The 24,098-nt window shown below is 39.1% G+C and overlaps 1 protein-coding gene across 1 annotated transcript; it reads right to left on the bottom strand.

Annotated features, from left to right (window-relative positions):
- Nucleotides 1-8,410: 8,410 nt before the first annotated feature.
- Nucleotides 8,411-18,004, bottom strand: slc13a5b (solute carrier family 13 member 5b). The gene is made up of 12 exons (XM_061719603.1): nucleotides 17,859-18,004; nucleotides 16,869-16,997; nucleotides 16,640-16,776; nucleotides 16,072-16,289; nucleotides 15,800-15,980; nucleotides 14,744-14,866; nucleotides 14,396-14,608; nucleotides 14,183-14,289; nucleotides 13,941-14,062; nucleotides 13,581-13,742; nucleotides 12,362-12,499; nucleotides 8,411-9,758 (listed from the first exon to the last, which is right to left on the bottom strand). The coding sequence occupies exons 1-12, from the start codon at nucleotides 17,955-17,957 to the stop codon at nucleotides 9,633-9,635; spliced, it is 1,755 nt and encodes a 584-aa protein (XP_061575587.1). The 5' UTR covers nucleotides 17,958-18,004; the 3' UTR covers nucleotides 8,411-9,632.
- Nucleotides 18,005-24,098: the final 6,094 nt, after the last annotated feature.

Raw genomic sequence — 24,098 nt, 5'->3', positions numbered from 1 at the left:
TTAACTACATTTCTCTCCACGATGACGATGCGTCCCGAAGTTTTTCAATGCTTTCATCTGTGCCAAAAAATAAATAAAAATCAATAAAAAAGATAAATCATTATTTATTTTCTGAAACAATTGATTATTATTCGAATTGGTACATAATCATTAATCATTTTCTAGAGAGATGGCATGTGAGTGTTTCTAGTAAAAGTCCTTAATCATGCCAGTGGAAAAGATAAATTATAATTATTTAATTACATTATTAACTGTTACATTGGGGAGCAAACAGTATACATGTAGATTCGTTTTTGGTAACTGTCCTTAAATTAATATAATATGAACTCTATCTGTACATCATTTTCTTGTATTATATATAACTAATGCTGCGAGGTAAGAGATAATAAATATTGGTCATATTGTCACAGCCTTGGTTTTGATTATGGGTTATATGAGTCTTGTTCAGTTTTTTCAAAGTTCCAGACTTGGACTCCAGTTTTATGTTTAGCTTTATTTCCTTTTTTATTTTGAAAGCGCTTTGTGAGACTTTATTGTCCGTTGTGATTTGTCCACTATTGTCGTAGTCTGTCCTTTTCCCTGCCTGGTTTTCTTTGTGTTGCATTTGATCAGGGTTTTTGTTTTTTTGTTTCCATTGTATTTTGCACGCCTTTTTGTTATTACCTCCGTGGTAATAAAAAGCATGGTCCATGGTCTGCTTCATTTGGGCCTAGTCCACAACACCTGACACAGCTAAGAAATAAGGAAAATCAGAACTAAAGGCTTCTCAGTTAGAAGTATTCCAGTATAGTTTAAACTATGAGCTGTCTTGGAGAATAGTGAATCTGCACTGAATTTAGCATCAGTGGAGAAAATAATGCAAGATATCGGTGTATTGATAGGAATTATTAGAAAAATGAATATGAGATGTTAGTGTATTATAAATAATAATCTGCTTTGAGAATAATTTTCTCATATTTAAGGTAAGGTAAATATATCCTTCCTTTAAAAAAAATCCAAAAACAACAACAAAAAAGGTGGAAAACTGTAAATGCAGTGATGTGGTGCTGCCTGCAGAGGTGGCTGTGTTCTTACTGTCTAATGATATTTTAATTCTGCATGTCCAGTAAAGAATAAAACACCCCCGCACTTAGAATAGAAATGTCCCAAAATACTTTGTCATAAGTTCTACACTCCCAAATGAAGCAGTAAATTCAAAGTGTCACTTAATGTCTGTTGCTTGAACTCAGAACATAAGCGTCTGAAATGCACATGTACCACAAAAACTACCACAAATTTAGCAATTGGTAGCCTGTTAAAAATATATAAAAGTTAACATGTTACACATGTTCAGTCCCTAACAAATTTATTCAAACCCCCAGAGCATGAAACACAATGATTTCATTTTTTTTTTTTACAAAAGGGGAAAAGTGCGCAACATGTTTGTTTCTTGAGCCTCAAATGATGTTGGAGCGGCATCATCAGCCCCAGTAATTGTATTTGGTAACCAACTATGTCTGTGATTTGTTTGGACAAACAAGGAAGAAAATGAAATGGGCGACTTTGAATTCCCGAAGCCCAAATGTAAATGTGGGGCTTGGTTGACCTGGCAGTGTCAATAAAGCAGTTTACTGAAAGCTTCAGAGAGAGGGAGACAATAGCAGGGTTGCAGTGTCTTAACATCTTATTACACCGAAAAAATGCCCTTTTTGTAAGTGCAAAGAGAATTTGGTAGTACCCTGTGGTGCAAACAAAGCAAGTGTCTAAAATAGGAATGTTGTTACAGTAGGTAAAGGCATCTAGCAGGAGGTGGCTCCACCACATCCATGCACGGATCACCAGCAAATATTAGGTGACTCTGAAACACAGGTATGCTGAAATTATTTTTATTCTTTAAGAGCACACGCTTTATGACTATTTTTCCAAAAGTCATGAAGGACAACAGGAGCACCACAGATAGTATTTCTCATTCAGATTCACTTCATAAAGTCCTCTGTCCTAGAATAATACTATGCAATGCTTCAAGCATGTCTTATACAAACACAACCATAATCCATGTTAAAGCTAGTGTTTAGTGTTAACTAAAACACTAACAAATCTGGGATTATATTCAATGATGGGGGTCCATATTGATGATTCTCTCAATTTCAAATGTCATATTGACCATCTTGTAAACAAACTGTCCAAGTATGTTGGCTTGTTCTACAAGATCAGACACTTCCTTCCTCTGTCTGCCCTTCTTACTTTGTACAAAACTCTCTTTGAACCTCATCTCAACTACTGCAATGTGATATGGTGCAACACCTTCACAAGCCATCTTAAAAAATTAGTATCTTTGCAAAAGAAAGTCATATGGGCCCTGTCTTGGTCAGAGATAAATTCCCCCACCCGCCCTCTATTTCACCGTTTTGAGTTACTAAGACTGGCTGAGTTAAACAATTATCATAATGCTTGTCTTATGTTTCAAATTGTCAACATGCTCAACCCTAGACTTAGTAGTCTTGTGCCAATCTCCAGTCCTCAGCACACATACCAAACAAGAATCAAACCACTCACATTAGGGAAATGTTGCCGACATGTGCGCGCCAGTATGAGTGTTGTTTGCAAGGGGCCGCAGATTTGGAATGGGATTGATGATGGCCTCAAGGTGTTGCGTTCTATCTCCAAGTTTAAAAGACAACTAAAAAATAATCTTTTACTAACCTATATATAATGATATGATCATATGTGTATGATTGTATGTGTATGTAATGTTAAATATGTATGTTAAGTGTTTTTTTTTTGTTTTGTTTTTTTTTGTGTACTTTGTATGCATTTATCCATCACCATCTCTTTACGGATGGTAACTGCTTATTCCATTGACTGTACCCTCACCCTTATACGAACTATGGGCCCCCACCTATAAGCTTTCCTAGCTTCCTTGGGGGACCCATTCACTCTACCCGTTTAATTCAATTGTATTATTATAATTATTATTATTATTATTATTATGGTATTGTGAATAAACTCAAACTCAAACTCAAACTAAAGCAAAAACCCAACTGAAATAATGAAGGCCACGGGATTACAGTTTAAGTCCTTTCTGAATGTCTTTGTTAGAGTTCATATGCTCAAATCCCGAATAAAGCTATAGCTAAAGTCGGCTCCAGGTGCGCACTTTTTCCATTTTAATCTTAACTAAAATTTGGTTAGAAATACTTATCAAAATGCTTGTAAGATGTGCAGAAGTAGAAGCTGGAGTGGCATGGAAAAAAAGACTTATACCTGTAAATGTATCATCAATTTTTGCACATAAATAATTAAGTTCCATCCATCCATTATCTATACCCGCTGTATCCTTTGCAGGGTCATGGGGGTCTGCTGGAGCCTATCCCAGCTCATTTTCAGGCGAGAGGCAGAGGTACCGGTACACCCTGGACAGGTCGCCAGTCCATCACAGGGCCACATATAGCCTACATTAGGGCTGGGACTCGATTAAAAAAATTAATCGAATTAATTACAGGCTTTGTAATTATTTAATCGCAATTTGATCGCATATCAATTTTAGACCTGAGAACAATGAGATTTCCTTTTTTTGTTTGTTTCAAATGGATTTTTGTATACGAGTGAATGATTGACTAGTGAAAACATATGTTCAATTTATGAAACAGTTTATTTTTATAAAGGTGGTGCTTCACCAAGAACAAATCAGTGCAATTTGCTATAAAGTAATGCAGTAAATTAAATATATGCAGTGTGCACATTGAATGAGACAGATAGCCTATAGTCAAGGGCCTTCTGTAAACAACATTTAAATATAACAAAATACTTTCAACTGTTTCAAGTACATTCTAGAACATGGAAACACATTAGAAAACAGAGCACACTTCCATCCACCCGTTTTTTAAAACAAAATTTCCCATCCACGGGACCAACGAGACCCTTTTCGTCTGCGACTTCATTCATCTTTAACGTGTGTGGAAACAATTTAGCTTGTGTTATGACGATGGCCGCACTTCGCTGTAACAGTAATGCACGTTGGTTGCAGAACCCTTGAGAGAGAGTTGTAAAACGCTTTGATCTCGCCGCGGAGCTTACAATGGGAGTCGACGTAAGTGTCATAACTCTCTTGGTGCGTCCAAAATGCCATACTAAAAAGTACTAAAAAGTATACTTAAGTTCGGCATACTTTTGAGTAAATATCAGTAAATATCATTAGGGTGGAAGTATGCGATTTCGGACGCAGCCTCTCTCTCGGGTCTGGTTGGTTGGTGAGCCGTCCGTGTGAAAGTCGTCCCGTGAGAAACGTTCCGAGGGGAAAAAACGAATGCGATTAAAATGCGCTATTTTTTCTATAATTAATTAATTGAAATTAACGCGCTAAAGTCCCAGCTTTAATATACATACAAACAACCAGACACACTCACACTTATGGGCAATTTAGAATCACCAATTAACCTACTACGCAGTGCCGGCTTGTTAATAGGGGGCGCTAGGGCGCCGCCCCCATTAAAGTTACAGGAAAAAATATAGACACAGTACAAATAAATAACGTAATAAAAAGTAATTATCACATCTGTGCACTCATAAAATGTGTCCTACTTTTAATTTTTCAAGCCTTCCCATCCCATACTGGGTTTATTCAGAGTTGTTTTTTGTGCAGACCAAAATACATAGGTTTCAATGGCGAGGTGTGACTTCATGCTGGTCTCTAATTGGTAACTTAAAGATTCTCCTCCGGACGCAGCTCTCTGCGCCCGTGGCCAATCAGCGTGTGTTCTGTCATTCTTCATCCAATCTGATTGATTCATGAGCTTTGAATCAAAGTCACACCCCTGACAGTGTAGACGTGCGACTGCATCTGTCACTCGCATACAAACGGAGTCACAACGACAAGACAGGAGGCAATGGCAGCAGAAAAACTAAATTTGGTTGTTTCATTACAAAATAATAATTTCACGAGGCGTTCGCCGGAGGAAAAGAAGCTGATTAAGGAGCTTGGACCGGACCAACCAGACCTAAAAATCCAGCAGCAGGCAAGTGACCGTGGACGGAGTTACACCCGGAGCTTTTCCCCGCCTGTGCTATGCCAAACACAGTTGGCTAGCTGGATGTGAAGTTAGCGATGCTCTTTATTGCTTTCCCTGCTTGCTTTTTCAAAGTGTTGGCACTGAACGGTATGTTCAAGTAGAGTTTATAGTTGTGTTGTAATCCCCACTCGCCCCCCCAAAATTTTATATCACCAGCATGCCACTGCTACTACGCATGTTTTTGGACTGTGGGAGGAAGCCGGAGTACCCGGAGGCAACCCACGCAAGCACGGGGAGAACATGCCAATGCCGGGCCAGGGAGTCGAACCGGGGACCTTCTCGCTGTGAGGCAACAGTGCTAACCACCAAGCCACCGTGCTGCCCTAATTAGATTCCACCGTTGTTAATATTTTTTTAATATAATGTTTGGAAGAATGGCATTATTTGACTAGAAGGTTCTACTGGAAAAGGTAACGAATCAGCAAAGTTATTAAAATTCATCTTGAGAAGAGAACTGATTGGACCAAATTTTGTGGTATGCGATTAAGTATTTGTTGTTGTTGAAAGGCAGGAGCTGATCAACTGAGTGAGTCCAACGTGGATAAAAATCAGGGCCATGTTATTCCAGATCCCTGTGATGAATCAATCACATTCTCATTTACTCAAGACAAAGAATACAAGTAATTTGTCTTGAAAACGAGACGAGTTACAGTTTGAAAATAACACAAAAGATCAAACTCAACTAAGAGTCTTTCTTTGAGCATGCACAAAATTATTCCAGTATTAATATGCTGACATTAAAAGTAAAAATGAAAAAATAAAATAACTCTTCTTCAGAACTCCTTTAATTTTTATCATTTTTTTTCTATAACTGGTAAAACATTCTTTGTGACCTTTTCAGATTGTAAAAGTGTAATGGTTTACATACAGTATAATTCCAGTAAGGAAATTATTATAATAGTACCATCGGTGCAGGAAAGTGCTTTGGTCCAAAGAGAGCAAAGAAAGCCTCTCTGTCTTCTTCAGGATCCTTCAGCTTCGGCCCTTACTCCTACCCACAGCTTAATTGGATACCCAGTTGTGGACTGAAACCATGTCAACACACAAGTCTTTATTCACTAGGTAGGATCGATTGTATCACACAAATGGTGTATTGTATTCATGTGTAACTGATACATAAGAGGTGAAAGGCCAGTGTGGTTTTAAAAAAGCCTTCCCACTGACAAACTACAACAGGTGCATGAAACAGAAAAAAAGTGCTTTCTTTGTGTATTTCTTTTTCTTCTTTTTTACTTTTTCTGTGCTTGGAAGACACAGTCAACCCCACAAAGCTTGTATGTAATTGTGTGTAAGTCATTCATTAAGCTGGCTGCCTGCTTACTCTGCAGCCAGAGGGCCGTGTTCATGGCAAGTTAACAGTAATGTGTTCCTTGGTTTACTTAATGTCAGCTTCGTGAAATCCCAGCGAAGTGAAAAGGCCAGTTTGTCCGAATTTCTGAAGCCTTACATGTATATATAGCCAATAATGCAGGCTAAGATACATGAAGGCATATTTCAATTGGATAATGAGTGGGTGGTAGAGAGGCAGCAAAGGGAGAGAATTACACTATAATTACATAAGTGTTCTACCCACTTTGGTCCAAGATCATAGTCATCTAAAATGCTCTATGCACCCAACTGCTCGTTAACCAACAACCATCTAACATTTTAATTGTCCAAGGCCAGAACTTTGATGTGTTCCTTCCATTTCTTTCTCCGTGGTACCTTTGCTGACATGCTGTCCACATTCAAACTAAACCACTATGGGTTTTTTTCTGGTTTCTACCACATAAGTAAATTGTTGTCTAATAGGGTTTATGTTGTATGTTATTCATCTTGCCACCATTGCTGTAATGTGACAACATAGACAACATCGTACATTTCTTGGCACTGGTTAAACAAGCAAGCCGCGTGCTTCAAAACCATCCACTTTTCCCAGGGTTGCATAAGCTGTGCAGCTGCAATTTAAGTGGCTGAAACTGGTGCCAACAACAAGAAGCTGAACTTTCTTCAAGTTCCTACGGAAGCAGCACTGCCACCGCTATGCAGCCGGCTCAAGATTATAGTTTCACCATCCTTGACAGCCTCATCCCATTCCAAGTCAAAGGACAGCAGAGCTGGTGATGCTGCCAACGCAGATGTGCGAGCGAACAGGTGACAAATGCCTGTCACTGCTGCGATACCAGCAGTGAAGAGGCATGACCTGAGTAGGTAGCTGAAGACAGCACCATATTCGGACCCGTTCATAAAATTATCCATGTATAGGCTATACATAATTGTATGTAACTAACTGGTTTTTGTGTGAAAATAAGTTGCTGCTTTTTTTGTGATGTGCTGTCTTTCAAATGCCTGTGCATCCCGCCGTGGTGATCAGTGCATATTCAGTTTTTAACCGTTTCATTTCATTATCTTAAAAATGTCTCACACTACTGTTAGGCACTGGCAGTAATGAAAGACATTACCAAGTGTGCTGTATCTAAGCTGCCCGTGAGTAAAACATTCTGACGAGTACACAGATTGTTTTCTTCTTCAGATAATAAACAGCAGTATAAAACAGTCAGCAAACATTTAATCCATCATTTATGACACAACCTGAAGGCTTGCTTGAAGCAGCCAGTCACTCTTCAGTGCAGAAAAGCTCTGATTACACTCGCCTTTGATAATCTTCTCTCGTCATGTCGTCAAAGCATAAATCCCTTCTTTTGCGACAGATCATCATTTGGCTGCTTGTAGGCTGCAATAAAGTTACCTGAGGTCTTTAAAACGCAGACATGTGAAATATTGCCTTTGAGCTCATAATGTTTATGACGCAGGTTGACGCTGGAGCGTCGGGCTGCGCTCTTGACCTTTAACGCATGCAGCGTCTTGTGTGAGGACAATGACACAGAGCTCTTGTAAATGCATTAGGTGTGGCGTTGCAGTCCGGGATTACTGTGGCTTTCTACTCTGTGTTTACTGGATCATGTCTGATTTGTGTGCAAGACAAGTGGTCAGTTAGCATGTCATAGCAGAGATGTGCATCCCCCCTTAAAACACAGGCAATAGTCACACGCAGCTGAGAAAGAGCAGGATATGATGAAAGTGAGGTCACTTTGTTTTGGATGACAGTGAGGGATGAATAGGCTGCATTTACAGTTAAAGCTGGGTCGTCTTTACACCTACTTCGTTTAAGCCTCCTCTATGTTTTGTGTGCACAGCTCCCTATAAAGTCCAGTAACATGTAACTGTAAAATCAGAGGATTTATTCTCAGCCAGTTGTTTTTTAACGATGTGCATGACTTGAACAACCGACCATAGCTTGCCTTGTTGTTATAACGCAGGTACATGTGTCCTCTGTCATTAAACCTCAGTTCGATAAGAAAGAATTGTGGAAACTGTAATAGTTGTGTTTTTCCATTTATTTTTTTATTTCATTATACATGTGCAAAAGAAACTGTACACTATACGTACACAAGGATTATTAAATACACCATGACTGTCATCTATAAAGAACCTATGATTGAAATAAAACCCAACCCCTTCCAAAACTGTAAACACTGAAATGCTGACAATGAGTTTATAGTATATAGAGTTTATAGTAGTCTGGATTTTGTTGTGATGACACGTTTCAAAGTCCGACTGATGCCAGCGTAAAAGTACATGCTGACTAGAGGGCCGGTCTTGTATACCCACACATTAGCCCTTCATCTCATGATCACAAAATTGCAAACTTGATCATTGGCCTTTGTTGCCAAACCCTGTTTAGGTAAGAGATCAAAGTTTTCAGTGGAGAAATAAACATGTTGTTTAGATCTGTTTTATATGAACTAAAATCTGGAAAGTGGAAGGAAAAAAGCATATCAGCTGTAAAAGTATTTTGTTCAGCTGATTTGTCCTTGTCACAGTGTTATTTAATTATTGCTGATATGTTCACACAGAAGCTGGGCCTCAATATCATGTCTGATCACAGTGGGTCTCAGTCTTACTCTTTTATATACGGTATCAATATTAAAAATTGCAGTAAAGGTATGACATGCTTTCAGTGTAAAAAGCAAGCAACAAATGCAGCAGTCCAATGTTTTCTGTCAAAAAAACAAGCTCCTTGGAAATGAAGTGCAGTTAAACAGAAGTGACATAAAATGCAAGCCCATAAGTACAAGCAGCCCCAAATGTTTATGTTCTTGTGATATACAACATAAGCTAAACATGTATACTAACAGAGTTACTTTTGAAAGTTTTTGATAAAAGAAATAGTTTCTGTGGTGTTGCTGGAGTTATCTGCTAAGGATCCCAACAGATCCTCTGTATGTAAAGGTATTTGTATTGACAGCATATTTATATCAAACCATTTTGGATATAAGGGGTTTTCTTTGCAGTGTGACTTCATTATGACACATAAAAAGCAAACCAAACCCCAACAAAACTGTTATTTATCCCCCCTTATTCTCAATATTATTACTCATACTCAGAACCTTTTCTCAATAGAGGGACCTGGTTTTCAATGAAAACATAGGTAGCATTCAGACACATGCCTTTCACTGTTTGGTCCTGTGCTGTCGCTCTAACCATCAGTCTTTGGCTGACATGTGAAGGGTTAATAGATCGGGTCTTCTCTCAGAACCAAGCTCAGACTCCGGTGGCGTTGGCCCATGCAGGGAACGTGTCCAGGTGAAACATGGCCTTGCCCCAGCTGTTAATGGACAGCGTGATGCAGAGGATGCCGATGATGTTCATGACCAGTCCTGTTTTAGCCTGGTGGAGGAGAACACAGTGAGGGGATTTTAAAGCACTAATTCATAATCTTAAAGTCATTGACAATGTCTGCTCTGATGACTTTATTGAGGGATTGTGGTTGGAACTGATGGCATAATTTCCCTTTAAATAGCACTCATAATTTTTTTATGTATCATGAGATAATGCTGTCAAATCTGTCTGACACATACAAACTACTTAATGAGTTCTGCCTAGTTCTGCTGTTTTCATGCTTTCTTTGGGGTTTAAACAAACTCAATCTGACTTGCTGGGTGCTGCTCTTCATAAATCCTGGCTGCAGCTGGCAATATATGGCAATAACTGCCATATATTTTCATGTTTAGATATGTGATGTCTTTAAAGATGTGTAAGTGTGTTTGGATGAAAATCAAAATGATACATTTCATCACTGGAGATGCATCATGAACGAAGGGAATTTGTGCTAATCTGTACTTTAACTGCTCTCAGCCTCACCCAGATCATTCAGGCATACAAACCGCTCTACTAGGATAAGGTGGCAATTCAAGGAGAAGAGAGCCGTCATCAAGATTCTCTGTTTACCGGTACATTTCTACACTTACCTGCTGTCCTGCACAACGAATAGTGACTGAAAGAAAGTAGATATAAGTGGCTGAAGTGAGTTTCCTCCACAGGGTGGCTGGACTCATTTAGAGAAAAGGTGGGAAGTTCAGTGATTCGGGACAGATTCAGCGTGAGCTCCTCTACAACTGAGAGAGCCAGCTGAGGTAGTTCAGCCATCTGCCCTCCTAAAAGCCACCCCGAGGTACAGGCAGGACACGCTTGAGAGATTGCATCCCTCCACTGCCCTGAATAGCCCTTGATCAATCCTCTTGGTAGAGCTGAAGGAGCTGGGTGGAGAGGGGGGTATTTTTTGGCCTCTACTTAGGCTGCTGCCCCCATGATCCGGACAAATGGACCCGCATGAATAAAAGTGAGTAAAAGAAAGTAAGGAAGGGCAATAAACTTCTGTTTATATTGGTAGCGATTAAACTTTCTGTTCTGTTCTCAGTCTAGCTCAGGGGATGGCAACCAAAAATGTTGAAAGAGCCGTATTGGACAAAAAACACAAAAAACAAATATGTCTGGAGCCGCAAAAAAAGAAAAGTCTTGTATCAGCCTTAGAATGAAGGCAGCACATGCTGCATGTATCTATATTAGTTATAACTGGGGGAAGATTTTTTTTTTTTATTATGCATTTTGAGAAAAAAGTCGAAATGTCAAGATTAATATTGAAGTACAATCTTGAGAAAAAAGTCGAAATGTCGAGATAATAGTCGAAATGTCGAGAAAAAAGTCAAAATTTCGAGAAAAGTCGAAATGTCAGGATTAATAATGAAGTACAATTTCGAGAAAGAAGTCGAAATGTTGAGAAAAAAGTTGAAATGTCGAGAAAAAAGTCGAAATGTCGAGGAAATAGTCAAAATTTTGTGAAAAATGTAGAGAAAAAAGTCAAAATTTCGAGAACAAAGTCGAAATGTCGAGAAAAAAGTCGAAATGTCGCGAAAAAAGCCAAAATTTCGAGAAAAAAGTTGAAATGTCGAGATTAAAAAGGAAAGGAATAAGGAAGAAAAAAGGAAAAAAATAAGAAAAAAAGAAGAAAGGAGAAGAAAAAGAAAAAACAGAAGAAAAAAGGAAAAAAAAAGGTCAAACATTTTTGAAAAAACTCCAGGAGCCAATAGGGCGGCGCTAAAGAGCCGCATGCGGCTCTAGACCCGCGGGTTGCCGACCCCTGGTCTAGCTGGAAAGGTTTATGTCAGGGAACCTCAGATTTAAGTGGAACAATGATTTCCTCATTGTGGAATACAATACTACAGTAGGTTACCGGCGCCTGCGTGAAACTGTTTACTTAGGGATCTATTAGTGTTTACAACTTTAGCAAATGCCACATAACCTGACACGGCAGCTGGTTTGTTACGTAAAACCATGTCGGAAGTCCTTCGTAGAAACTGTTTGAAGAAAGGCACATAAAAAAAGAGTAATCTGCATTCTATCAGTTTTGTAATCACAAGTAAATGAAGCACTACAAGTGGTGTCAGTGTATGTGAGCAGCCATCATTGACTGCTATATTTACATCTAAGGTCAAAAGAAGTTAATCCCCACAAAGTTCTTATCAGTGTTTCTTATTCAATAATTCCTGCACACATTCACACATTAACATAGTGGAGCCAGTAATAACATCTTTTATTGCTTCCAGGGATTCAACAACGACCGGCTTTTACTACGTGAACCCTGACCATCCCAGGTGCTGATAAAGCTGCCGATACCTTTCTTATTTTCTTACTATTATTATACCATTATATAATGATTATTACTATTATTATTGTTGTTGTTGGTAGCCTAAAATTATCACATTTAAAGGACTCTACCAGACAGTGGCTAATCACATTATTTGATTTTAGACATTTAATGTGAAACCCACTCAAGGGCAAAATTATTTAAAAAAAAAAGTCAAATAACAATTAACACCTTTGAGCACTTCTTTTTCTTCTGTTTTTATTGCAACCAGTATTGTAAAGCCACAGCACTCAATGCTCATCATCGGATTGGCACATGAACTCCTTCAAACTGCTGCCTTACTCACCATGTCAACAACCTTCAGGTAGCCGTAGGAGAAGACGATAGCGTTCGGAGGTGTAGCAACAGGGAGCATGAAGGCGAACGAGGCACTCAGCGTGCAAGGCACCATGACGTACAGGGGATTCATTCCAATGGACTGAGACTGCAATAATCACACAGGAAGTTAGAACGGTCTCAAACAGGGATGATCAGTGTCTTGATCATGAAAAATCCACTCGTTCATCTGGTGATTTTTTCCTCTAACTTTAATCACTGACCCATAACTCAGAGTAAAATAGTCTGCAATTCTGTGCAAAGTGAAAACTCTCATTAGTTGTGTGTAATTAAGATGTAATTCATGTGGGTCTGGTGCTGAGTCATGATTTCTAAAATAGAAAAGCACTACATGCGTAGCGATAATGGCAGACTACTACAATGCAGAGAACATTATTGTGTGGAATTTGCTTCTGAATTACATATCCTGAGGCACTCCAGCGGAGGCACTCCAGCTGAGACACTCCAACAAGTGCACAGTAATTTCTGGTTCTCAAAATAAACAAAGAGTGAAACAAAAAAAAAATATAAACTTTATATTTAGGCTACTTTTAAGGGGTAGGCTGTAAGCTAAGTATGATGATCATGATGAAGATAAATGTTTATTGGTGGTTTTTGTTGAAACCAGGATGAAACACAATGCCAAGAGTTATTGTAGTCCCAAATTGTCATTCATAAACTTTACTCAAATGATCACTTGTTTCTGTGTAATCATTCTGTCACCACTTTCAAACAAGCATATTCATTCATACGCATCCATTTGACTTTACCCTTCATACATATCAATGTCACTTAAGCTGCTACTGGGGACCGTCTTTTGAAAACCGTCTTTGGCACTCGATGCAGTGCTCAACAAGTGGGCACTAATGCTATTCTTCATGAGCAGAGGGGTGGGCAGCAGCAAGGGGCACTGAGTTGAATTGGTATATTTGGCAGGTTGTTAATGGGAGGAGGAGCCCTGAGTCTAGGACCAAACATGTCTGGCCTGAATGAACAACTAGATGGATGGCCAGACATGGGAAAATAGGCCAGCTCTTACTGGCAGTAGTGTCAATGCTGGACTCTAAATGGGAAAATGACTGGATATAAAATCCTTCCAAGAGGCAGGTGCCCATACTGAGCCATTTTTTTTACAAGTGGGATTCTCTGTCTCCTTCAGTTTGACAAACGTTACCTAGGTGAGCGCTTACCATTGAGGCTAAGACAGGTAGGAAGAGAGTTGCAGTGGCCACATTGCTGGTGCACTCAGTGAAGGTAGCAATGAGCAGGCATAAGATGATAGCTATTGCCCAGGGAGGGATGTGTTGTAGGGGCGTCATCTGATCTCCCATCCATTTTGAAAGTCCTGATACCTGAAAACAACATAAAGCGACATAACAAGCTATAGTGTAAGATAACACAATGTAACGATACATATGTGTTATAATGTCATGGAACAAAAGTTGATGTAACGCAGAATAGTGTAACTTTATTTAACCTAAATTGGAGTAATATATATAATATATGATTGTCTTGTTGGGTCTAATGTAACTATAGTCTTAGCCGCTTACCTCACTTCCCTTAGCCAGAGCAAAACCTCCTCCGAGCAGAAGCACAATGCCCCATGGTAACTTTTTCTGGGCAACTTTCCAGGTGAGTAGAGTTGGTGTCGAGCCAGTAGACTGCCGAGCTACTACGGATCCAGAAAACAGAACACAGGATTTAAATCCTTCTCCAGTACACTCCTCTCCAATCAAGGCTCATGCATCCCGTGTCTTTTCAGAAAAGAAAAAAACAAACTAAAAAAACTCACCTGCGTCGAAACTGCGCGTCCTCCGTGAAAATAAACGTGGAGGTTCAGAGGGCAGAACAAAGAGAAGGACGGCCACAAATACTGCCACTGTGGCATCCGTCACATACCTGAGAGGTGGGAGGAGGAAGGAATGCTGCTTTTATAATCTATATTAACGTATTAATTACATTTTTGAGCAGAATCACAAATAAAAGAAAAGTTGAGAGTACAAACTCTGCTTTGGAGTTGAAGATATGTGTTGCCCAGCCACTGACAAAACCTGGATCCCTTGTGAACCACAAGACCACCAGCAAACAGAAGAGACCCAGGACGCTGATCTCTCCGAAGGACATGGGCCCCAGCAGACGGTACTGCTCCCGGATCACGTTATAAGCAGCGATGTCTTTCTCCGTCTTCACAGCCCCACAGCCCCACGTCTTCTTAAAGCTAAAGAGATCACACAGCAACAAAGACCTCCGTGTCATCTCAGCACTCCATCGCACTGTTGATGCGGTGAAAAGTTCTTGATGTTGATTCAAGGCACCGCCACTATAATTAGGCTTTAGCCATCAGCAGACTCACTTGAATCCCATGAAGACGAACTGCAGCCAAAGCCAAGCCAGCACGAGCATTAGGATCATGTTTGGGAAGGCAAAGCCGAACCAGGAGGCAAAGTTAACCACGTCATCATTTTCGGGAAACAGTCTAGCATAAACAACAATAAAATGTGTTAGTTAAATAAACGAGACAAAACAGGGAACTTAATTTATCCTTATCTCTCATATTGTAATATAGTTTGGGCAAATACTTTTCCTACAAATCTTCACAAAATTCTGGTCCTACAGAAACGTTTTGTTAGGATTGCAACTCGATCAGAGTCACTCGCTTCATCTACTCCTTTATTTCAAAAACTCCAGATTCTTACTATTTATGATATCAATATTTTTCAGATATGCGTTTTTATTTATAAGCTAAATTCAAGTGAAGGTAATATTCCTGGACAGTTCAAGACTTACTTTAAATTAAACTCAGAGATTCATTCTTATTCAACTCGACAATCCTCAGATCTTCATCCTCCTAAATTTCTCACTTGCAGAGGTCAATTTTCAGTGAGATTTAGGGACTAAATTGTGGAATGATTTTTCCCACTTGGCAAAAAGCTCGTCCTCTCTGAAATATTACAAAAGACGTTTGAAGGACCACTTGACTGCTGTTTTGTAACTGTTTTCCCTATGTATTGTTGTTTATGTATCCAGGTTCTTTTTGTTTTTTTGTTTTTTTTTGTGTTTCACTCATAGTGACATGTACAGTCTTATTTGCTCAGGAGTCAATATAATATAAGTTGTAAAAACAATATCCCATGCACACTCACACACACTTATTTTTTGTCTTTATTCTTTATTATTTATATATTGCATTATTAGTTTGTCATCACTTTTGTGTAGTTTTACTTTCTGTTTTTTTGTATGTTAATCTTGACATGAAATTTTAATATCTTCGGTGGATTGGGTTTTTTGCCTCTTCCTGCACCTATAGTGTTTATCATTGATATGTCCTGTATATTTTTTAAAAACTGTGCAAAACAATAAACTAAACTAAACTAAACTCTTTTAGTTAAAAACAATACACTTCACTCACTGGTTCATCTGGCCAGTCAGCACCAGATTGGGACCGGTTCCTGTCAGCGTGGCGGTGCCTCCAATGCTGGCAGCGTAACAAACACACAGGGTCATCCCTTTACACATTCTCCGCCTTTCTGCTGCCTCCTTGTGCCGGGCAAGCTCTGCTGAGGCATCCAAGAAAGTCACCACCACGGGACCTGTAAACAAAGAGTGGAAAATGTACAAGTAGAAAAGTGTATGATGCTATGATGATACATTCACTTTTATTTGAATGTAAACAAGACTCACCTTGTCCCTCATTCTGTTTCTCTGTCTGAGTGGGTGTTTTAACATCAGTCTCTACTGTCTGAGCCTGCTCTTCTGAGCTGAGTATCTGAGGAGCATCCATCTCAGTGTTGAGCTGCTCCAGCACCGCTTGGACAATAGGGACCATCATGGCTGTGGTAGCCGTGTTGCTGATCCACATGGACAAGAACGCGGTAACACCCATAAAACCCAGCATCAATCTGTCAGGAACAGAATAAATGTCACATATATATATATATATATATATATATATATATATATATATATATATATATATATATATATATATATATATATATATATATATATATATATATATATATATATATATATATATATATATATATATATATATATATATGTATACATATCAAACAGCAAGAGCAGACCATGAGAGTTTTATAACCATCAGTGGAAAAGAGAGAACAATAAATGTTTACGATACAATGAAAACCTTGAACATAGCGCCCCTATCTACAGTATATTGTTGATTTAAATGTCATGGCTGATAAGATATCCTGAGGAGGAGGTGTGCAACGCAGCCACTCACAGCGCAGGACGCACGCCAACTAAAAGCAGCACCCTCAAAGCAATGCGCTTGTGCAGATTCCAGTGCTCCACAGCCACGGCGACCATCAGTCCTCCCACGAACAACATGTTGGTGTCCTTCAGGTACTGCATGCATACCTGAGACAGCAGGGGCACACAGAGAAGATGTTGCAGGAATGCTTTCTCACTGAAATAACAAAAACTGAACACTCCAGTGTGGTGTTACTTACATCTTTAGACTGCATGATGCCAAACAAAGGGAACAGGAGAGCTGGGAGAAGTGCTGTAACAGCAAGTGGCAGTACTTCTGAGCACCAGTACACCGCCATCAGGATTATCACATAGGCACATTCTGCCTCCTGTTTAAGAAAATAAACAGAAAACAATGTTTATACATTCAAACAACACAATAAATACAAAACAAATCCTCCAAACCAACAGATGATATCCGTAACTGTCATAATTGGATTTTACGATTGTTCAAAGGTTTAAGATCAGTGTTTTAGATTTTATCAGGTCACCCCACTTGTGCATTTGGCCCCGGCATGCTTCCAAGCTCCAGAAAATGTCAATTGTTTGAGGCCTGTTATTTGACATATTTATTATTTGTGTTACATTTGCATAACAGAGAGTGACATTTTTACTTGTAGACTGATGCTTCTGTACATGTTAAAAAAAAGCCCCCAGTCTTTCTGTCCTTGGCAGCTTTGCATTGTAGTCGGTGTCTATCATAACAGGCGAGCAAGGCTACATGTCACATGTGGAGTTAATATTGTGGACAGAGCCCTTTGATTCTGTGTTCCCACGCTGGACATGTCAGCCATCAAAGGGTTAAAATAACAGGGTTTAGGGGCGCACCAGCTCCGGGCAACTCCATTCGTTTGGCTCCAAATGCGATGCGCGATCATGAGAGGGTGCAGGTGCAAAACGGATTCATTAGTTCAGTGCAACAATTTTGATGTAAAAATATCTACGGAGGAGTGAAATTTTCCTGAAGTAGGAAAAATGCATGCAAGGTAGCAGATAAGTTTGTCTAATAAGACCTTTATTAAAAGTAGACTTAAATAAATGATGAGAGGAGCGCATGCTGCCTAACACCCGCATAACAACTAATGATCCGACTGGAGAGACATCAGCTAAGTCTTTTTCTGAACTTTAATTTGTGAGCCCAAGTTTCACTAGTTAATCTGTCGTGTCATGCGGATCATTTGGCTACATACCGATGTCCCGATCACCAAAGGCAGTGGGAGAAGAAGACATGGAGCTGAGAAGAGGATAAGCCCGTTTTTGACAGAGCGCAGGTGGCTGAAGAATCCCATCCTGAAGGAAAAACGGAGGAAAGAGGCTTCAGCACCATGGATCCAGATTTTGAGGCACAGGAGAGAAGAAGGGAGGGGGGGAAGAAGAGGAGGGGGAGGAGGAGGAGGAAGAGGAGGAGGAGGAGGAGGAGGAGGAGGAGGAGGAGGAGGAGGAGGAGGAGGAGGAGGAGGTCAGTCCCACAGCAAATACAAAGGACGGTGAGGGAGAGGTTGAGTTGAATCAGTATGACACTCTGACATGAACATCACCACCAGTGCTGCATAAAAGTCATAAACCATCAAACTATGTAAATAAACTGAACAGAAACTAATGCAACCAATATTTAGAGATTTTCCAAAAGAAGATGTAAGAAAAAAAAGAAAAGAGAAAGTTTAGGATAACATAAAGGTTAATAATGATGAATGGGAATATTTGAGAGTTGAATCAAGAAACAAATATTATTTAAATCTAAATCAAGGAATAAGCATGAAACTGTTCATCTTAGTTGTAACATTAAACAAAAAAATGTTACAACGAACATGCATTAATTTTTATATGAGCCAATGCAATTTTCTGAGGTCCTAATGAAATCCTTGTGGCATGTTTTAGTGAAATACTGCAGAGATAGACTACAGCTTCCTTTTCAACCATTTCTTTACAACTCAGCCCCAAACAGGAGGTTTTCTCAGGGACGGGGTCAAACATTCAACCTGACTCCACCCATCTCTTCAAGTGTTTTTTTTTTTTGACATGACAGAAAATGCAATAGAGTGGGGGTACATATGTAGTTGGGTAATTCTTATCTGATCTGGGTCTGTGATGTCACACTGCTGATCTGAAGCAAGCTCCAATATTTTAATTGAGACTTGACTCCTGAGAGTTGGCCCCAAAAGTGAGTCAATATTCATTGACCCTAATATTGACTTGTCGAACCTTGCTCCAGGAATAAACCTGTTTACAGCCTGGTTTAAAAACAAACAAAAACAAAGCCATTTTGACCGCAACAGCTTTCACATCAATAAAAGTTGTATAGGGATCTTTTTTTTTTTCAATTCATTTCTAGAGGTGTGGAGCTTTGATTGGCAGCCAGCACAGCCAATGGCTCATCACTTTTGCTAATTAACACCTAGCACTGTGCTGACTTCTTATAATAGCATCTGAGCTGCGAATAAAGACCTAATACAGCATCGTCATTAAAATTTGAAAAGAGAATACGTTTTGTTGAGCTGTTAATTTTATTTTAACATCCTGGCTGTGAGTTGACCTGGAAGGGTCCAAGCATGAAACTTAGAACAAGCAGTTTGTGCGAACTGAAAAATGCAGCGGTCATTTCTGATTTTGTCATTAATTATGTCACCCAAGCTAAAACTGACTGTGGTTGACATGTGGGCCTGTTGCAACCAGCTTCCCAGGGCAGCTCATCCATCTTGGAACAATACAATACGAGGCTTCAAAAGCGTTCTTCGGAAAACTAAAGGGATGACAACACTGTGGGTTTGTTTGGTTCTTTGTGTACAGTTTATGATCTGTCTCTCTGAATTACACATTTTCATTTTCATTTATGTTTTCATTTATGCTGGAGATTGTTTTTGGTGGTCACCCTTGACACTTGAATAAATCTGTCAAGCATAGAAAAAATATAATCTTTCTTTCTTACAGCCTTTCTTTCTTTTTTAAATTACAGTATATGTCCCCATTATAGAAGATTTCATGTGCCTCTTCATCCGTTTTGGAAATAAATCATTGTGTTTTTTAAAAAACAGATCTGCAAGAACATTACAATGCATTTCATATTAGAACTCAGAACTCAGAACTTTTTTCCATCGCTACGGTAAAATCAAAATGTGAAATATAGAGTGTCTTATATCCTTTTGTTGAGCCGAACTTAGGCAATCAGATGAAATTACCCAGCCTCATTTTCAGCAACTATTTGAACACAACCGAGCAAAACTTACTCTGAATTTTTTTATATTTTGATATTTGATATTCTATCAGCAATAAAATAGGTCCCAGTTCAAAGTTCGTTTAGCTCAGTTTATGAACAAAAAACAGATCTTTTGTAAGTTCTGTGCAATTATTGCTGCTTCTGGTTTAGCAATAAAAATATTAAAACAATGAATAAAGGCATTTTGTAAAGCTGGAAGATGTAACCCACACACCCATGATGTCCATATAAGGATGCTTGAATTATTCCCACAGCAATTTCCCAAGGGTGCGCCTCCACACAGAACTGTGCTGAGGTCTGAAAGTTAACACCTCATTTTTACAAGATAAATAATTTAATATCAATAACATCAGAGCAGTGAACTATTTAGCCTGAATATGACAATAATTAGGATTGTTAGGAAGAAAATGAATGAATTATATGGTAAAAGAATAAAAATAATTTCCTCAAGGAGTTAGTTGTAGCAACACTTTATATATGCTCCTCAAATTAAAAGAAAAAAATATCATCTAGAAAACAAAAATGACGGGCTGGATGTGTGGTGGGCACATAGCTGGATTCTCTGGTGTCGGTGGCAGAGAGAAAGACCCTGGAGAAGACTCGGTCCATCCTGGACAACACAAAACACCCACTACGCCTGAAGCTGATCAGACAGAGCAGCATGTTCAGCAGCAGGCTGCTCCCTCTGACCGGCTCCACAAACACACACTACAACTCTTCTGTCCCCGTGGCCATAAGACTGTACCACTCCTCACTGGGGGGCCAGGGAGGGTCATGATCAACACACACTCAGATCCACTGTTTCCACATTGCACAACATCATGTATATGTATCTTTTTACTTAGACACTTTCATTGAGGTGCTGCGTTGTTATAATCTATCTATCTATCTATCTATCTATCTATCTATCTATCTATCTATCTATCTATCTATCTATCTATCTATCTATCTATCTATCTATCTATCTGTCTGTCTGTCTGTCTGTCTGTCTGTCTGTCTGTCTGTCTGTCTGTCTGTCTGTCTGTCCGTCCGTCCGTCCGTCCGTCCGTCCGTCCGTCCGTCCGTCCGTCCGTCCGTCCGTCCGTCCGTCCGTCCGTCCGTCCGTCCGTCCGTCCGTCCGTCCGTCCGTCCGTCCGTCCGTCCGTCTATCTACCTTTAATCGCATATTTAGCTCAAAGATTGGCTTTCCAATTACCATGAGTTTGCAGTAAAAGTGGAGAAAAATAACATGCTAGAAAAGGGGACAACCTTTGCCTTAATTTCACTTCTTTTCTCTTTCTTTTGGCTGATTTGGAAACTGGGTGCACAACTGCTTTTACTCCTACACTTTGAATGCCTTGCTTGGTTAAATCTCTGCCTCCTGGTGAATGGAGCCACAGGCAACTGCTCATTTGATGTAGGATAGACCGGCAATGAGAGAGATTATTTCATGTTTTCATGTGGAAAACTAACCACTAATGCATACCTCCTGCAAAATAAGGAGTAAAGAGCGTCCAGAGGATCTTGCTCTTGCCAAGTAACTCACAGATGTTCATACAACCCAGAACCCCAAACCCCAGATACCTCTGAGTCCAGAGATGTCAACACCACCTGTGGACAACCTTAACATAATTCTTCTTTTTTTGCGTGGTAAAGTTTTAATTGACATTTGCTGTGTATTGTAGAACTTGATAGAGTAATTCCTTGTTTGTTATGTCCCCTATTGATGAGTGAAGATTCTTGATGCAGCACAGGAAGATTATGCTTATGAAGTATAGGCTTTTGCCCTTACCCTTCTGTTACTGTAATTTCCCTAACATTATGCACTTTGGAAAGAGAACTGTTCTGATCTCCCTTTGAGAGATATGGTCTTTACAAAATTTCCATTTTTTGACAAATTGGAGACCATCCGCTGATTTTAGCTCCTCAAAGACTCAGCCTTAGTTCCAGTCACTTGTTGACATGCATTTAATATTAAATGCATAATGATTTTTGTCTATCATCTCCTTATCATCATAAAGTCCTTTTTAGGAATATTTTGCAGCCCTGAAATACAAAAAAGTTATTAATTAACAGATAAAATGAGGTTGATGAGAAAAATATTAACTAGCTTGGGTTCATCCTGTCTGTAAATAAACAATCAAGGTTTTCCCCTCCATTTTGTCCAAAATATGAGTAATAAGAAGTAATAAGACTGGAGTCCTTTCTTTCGATGACCTTTTGCTTGTTTCTACACCATTACAGAGGGAAATATATTAATTTGAATTAAACTTTGATTTCTATAGCCTTATTCATTTCAAAAATAATAAAACATATAAGAACATAAAAGAATAAGAGGTTTTATTATAAATTAAGTGTGCCTGTTTTGAACTCAATGCACCAGATTTTACAAGTGCAGCTCGAACAAATCAGTCAATTTTGCAACATGAGCTTCTTAATAAAAAGAAGAAAAAACAAAGCATCTTTGATTGCTAAATATTAGGAGTCATAACCAGTAAAATAGTGATGTCATGAGTTCACTGGAAAGTTTTGTCCCCCTGAAAAATACTGCTTTAAAATATTTGTATTATTTCATTTGTTTGTTCTGGGTATATTCTTGTTATTGATCAAAAGCTGTATTAATTAGAGCTTTTGGCCACCATATGTTGTTCACCCTTCCCAATGTTCTTAATTACATGGATCAAGCTATAAAGGGCTATGAAACTGTCAGGATGAACCGAACCAAGGCTGCATTGTAAGAATTGGAAAGGTGTGACCTGAAGGCATCTCCTCTGTTTTTTTGTTTTTCCTTCTTTTTCTGTTTTTCTGTGGATGGCTTCTTTCACATCTTTGTCAAACCATGTGCCGTCTTTGGACATTGTCCAGAATTTGGACATTACCAGATTTAAAAGCGTGTATTTGAAACGATACACCGATTATCCATCACAGGAGTTCATGACTTGGTCACATGACTTCAAGTGCTTGTTCTTCTTATTGCCAGAGTTGTGATGGAAAGAAAACAGTTATTTCCAGAGCAGCGGTGCTATTTAAAAATATATATATTTTTAAGTTTTGAAAATTGCATGTTTGAATTTCAAATACCTCAAATATAGTTCTGTAATCTGTAGTTGCATGAGTTTGTTTGTTTTGTTTTTTTTATCAGAATTTGTTTTTTCATATTTCAGCACAACAGAAGTATTGATTTCCTTGACCTTACACTGTGACCGATATAGGAACATACCACTAATCTTTTTTTTTTTTCTGGCTTCTCTATGTCTGCAAGAATTGAGCAAGAAATGTATTGCAGATGAAGACTAAAAGACAGGTTGAAAGGTTTGTGTATTATCTTCAAACCAGTTCTACTACTGATGTAACCTGGGGTCATGGGGTTAATCAGTCCTCAGCTTGAGTCTAGGCAGCTTGTGTCAACCATGGAGGCCCCTGTGCTCTACAGCCGTCTCCGTGGTTTCTCAGCAGCATCTGTGACTGCGTTTACATGCAGTCAATAACCCTTTTAAAACCGGAATATCAGCAATAACCCGGTTTTGCACGGCCATGTAAACACCAATAACCCCTTTGAATAACCGGAATTTTCTCATATTCCGGTTTTTAAAAACCCGAATATGACCGCTGGGTTACTCCTTTTCTTTTTTTTTTTTACTTTTTTTTTATACTCTTTTTTAATTTAGGCAACAAAGAACCTGAGGTCATCATGGGTGTTACAAAGTCAAGGCAATACAATTTCTTCCATACATCGTGCTACCGTGTCATATCTTTGTTAGTGTGCATACATAATCCATTTTTGCCAGTACCTGTCACATTTCTGCAGTTCAAGTTTCAATACAAAAGTGAGTCTCTCCATACAATAAACACCTTCCACAATCTTCAGCCACTGATCTTTGTTGGGGGGTCAGCCTGCAACCAACTACGAGTTATCGCTTTCCTGCTGCTTGCCAGAAGTATCTTCAGCAAATATTTATCTTTAAGAGGAACAGTTTCTGGCTGGTTACTTCTTTTCTAACCCGATTATTTGGTCATGGATATGCCTAACGGGATATCCCCATCAAAAGGAACAGGAATTTGTTTTCTGGGAATGTTCTTTTCGCAAGGAATCTTGCTTTTTTGAGTCCAGGAAGCACTTCTACATGGCGAAACGCAAGACCAGGAGGAGACTAATCACTTCATAAATGTAATGAAGGATATGAACATTTTGGCATTTGTAGACGGTAGAAAGTACCGGGATAGCGAAATTTACAAG

The sequence above is a fragment of the Cololabis saira genome, chromosome 4, assembly GCF_033807715.1.
Source record: "Cololabis saira isolate AMF1-May2022 chromosome 4, fColSai1.1, whole genome shotgun sequence".
In the NCBI taxonomy this organism is placed as follows: domain Eukaryota; kingdom Metazoa; phylum Chordata; class Actinopteri; order Beloniformes; family Belonidae; genus Cololabis; species Cololabis saira.
This window is presented reverse-complemented; position numbering and strand designations above follow the sequence as displayed.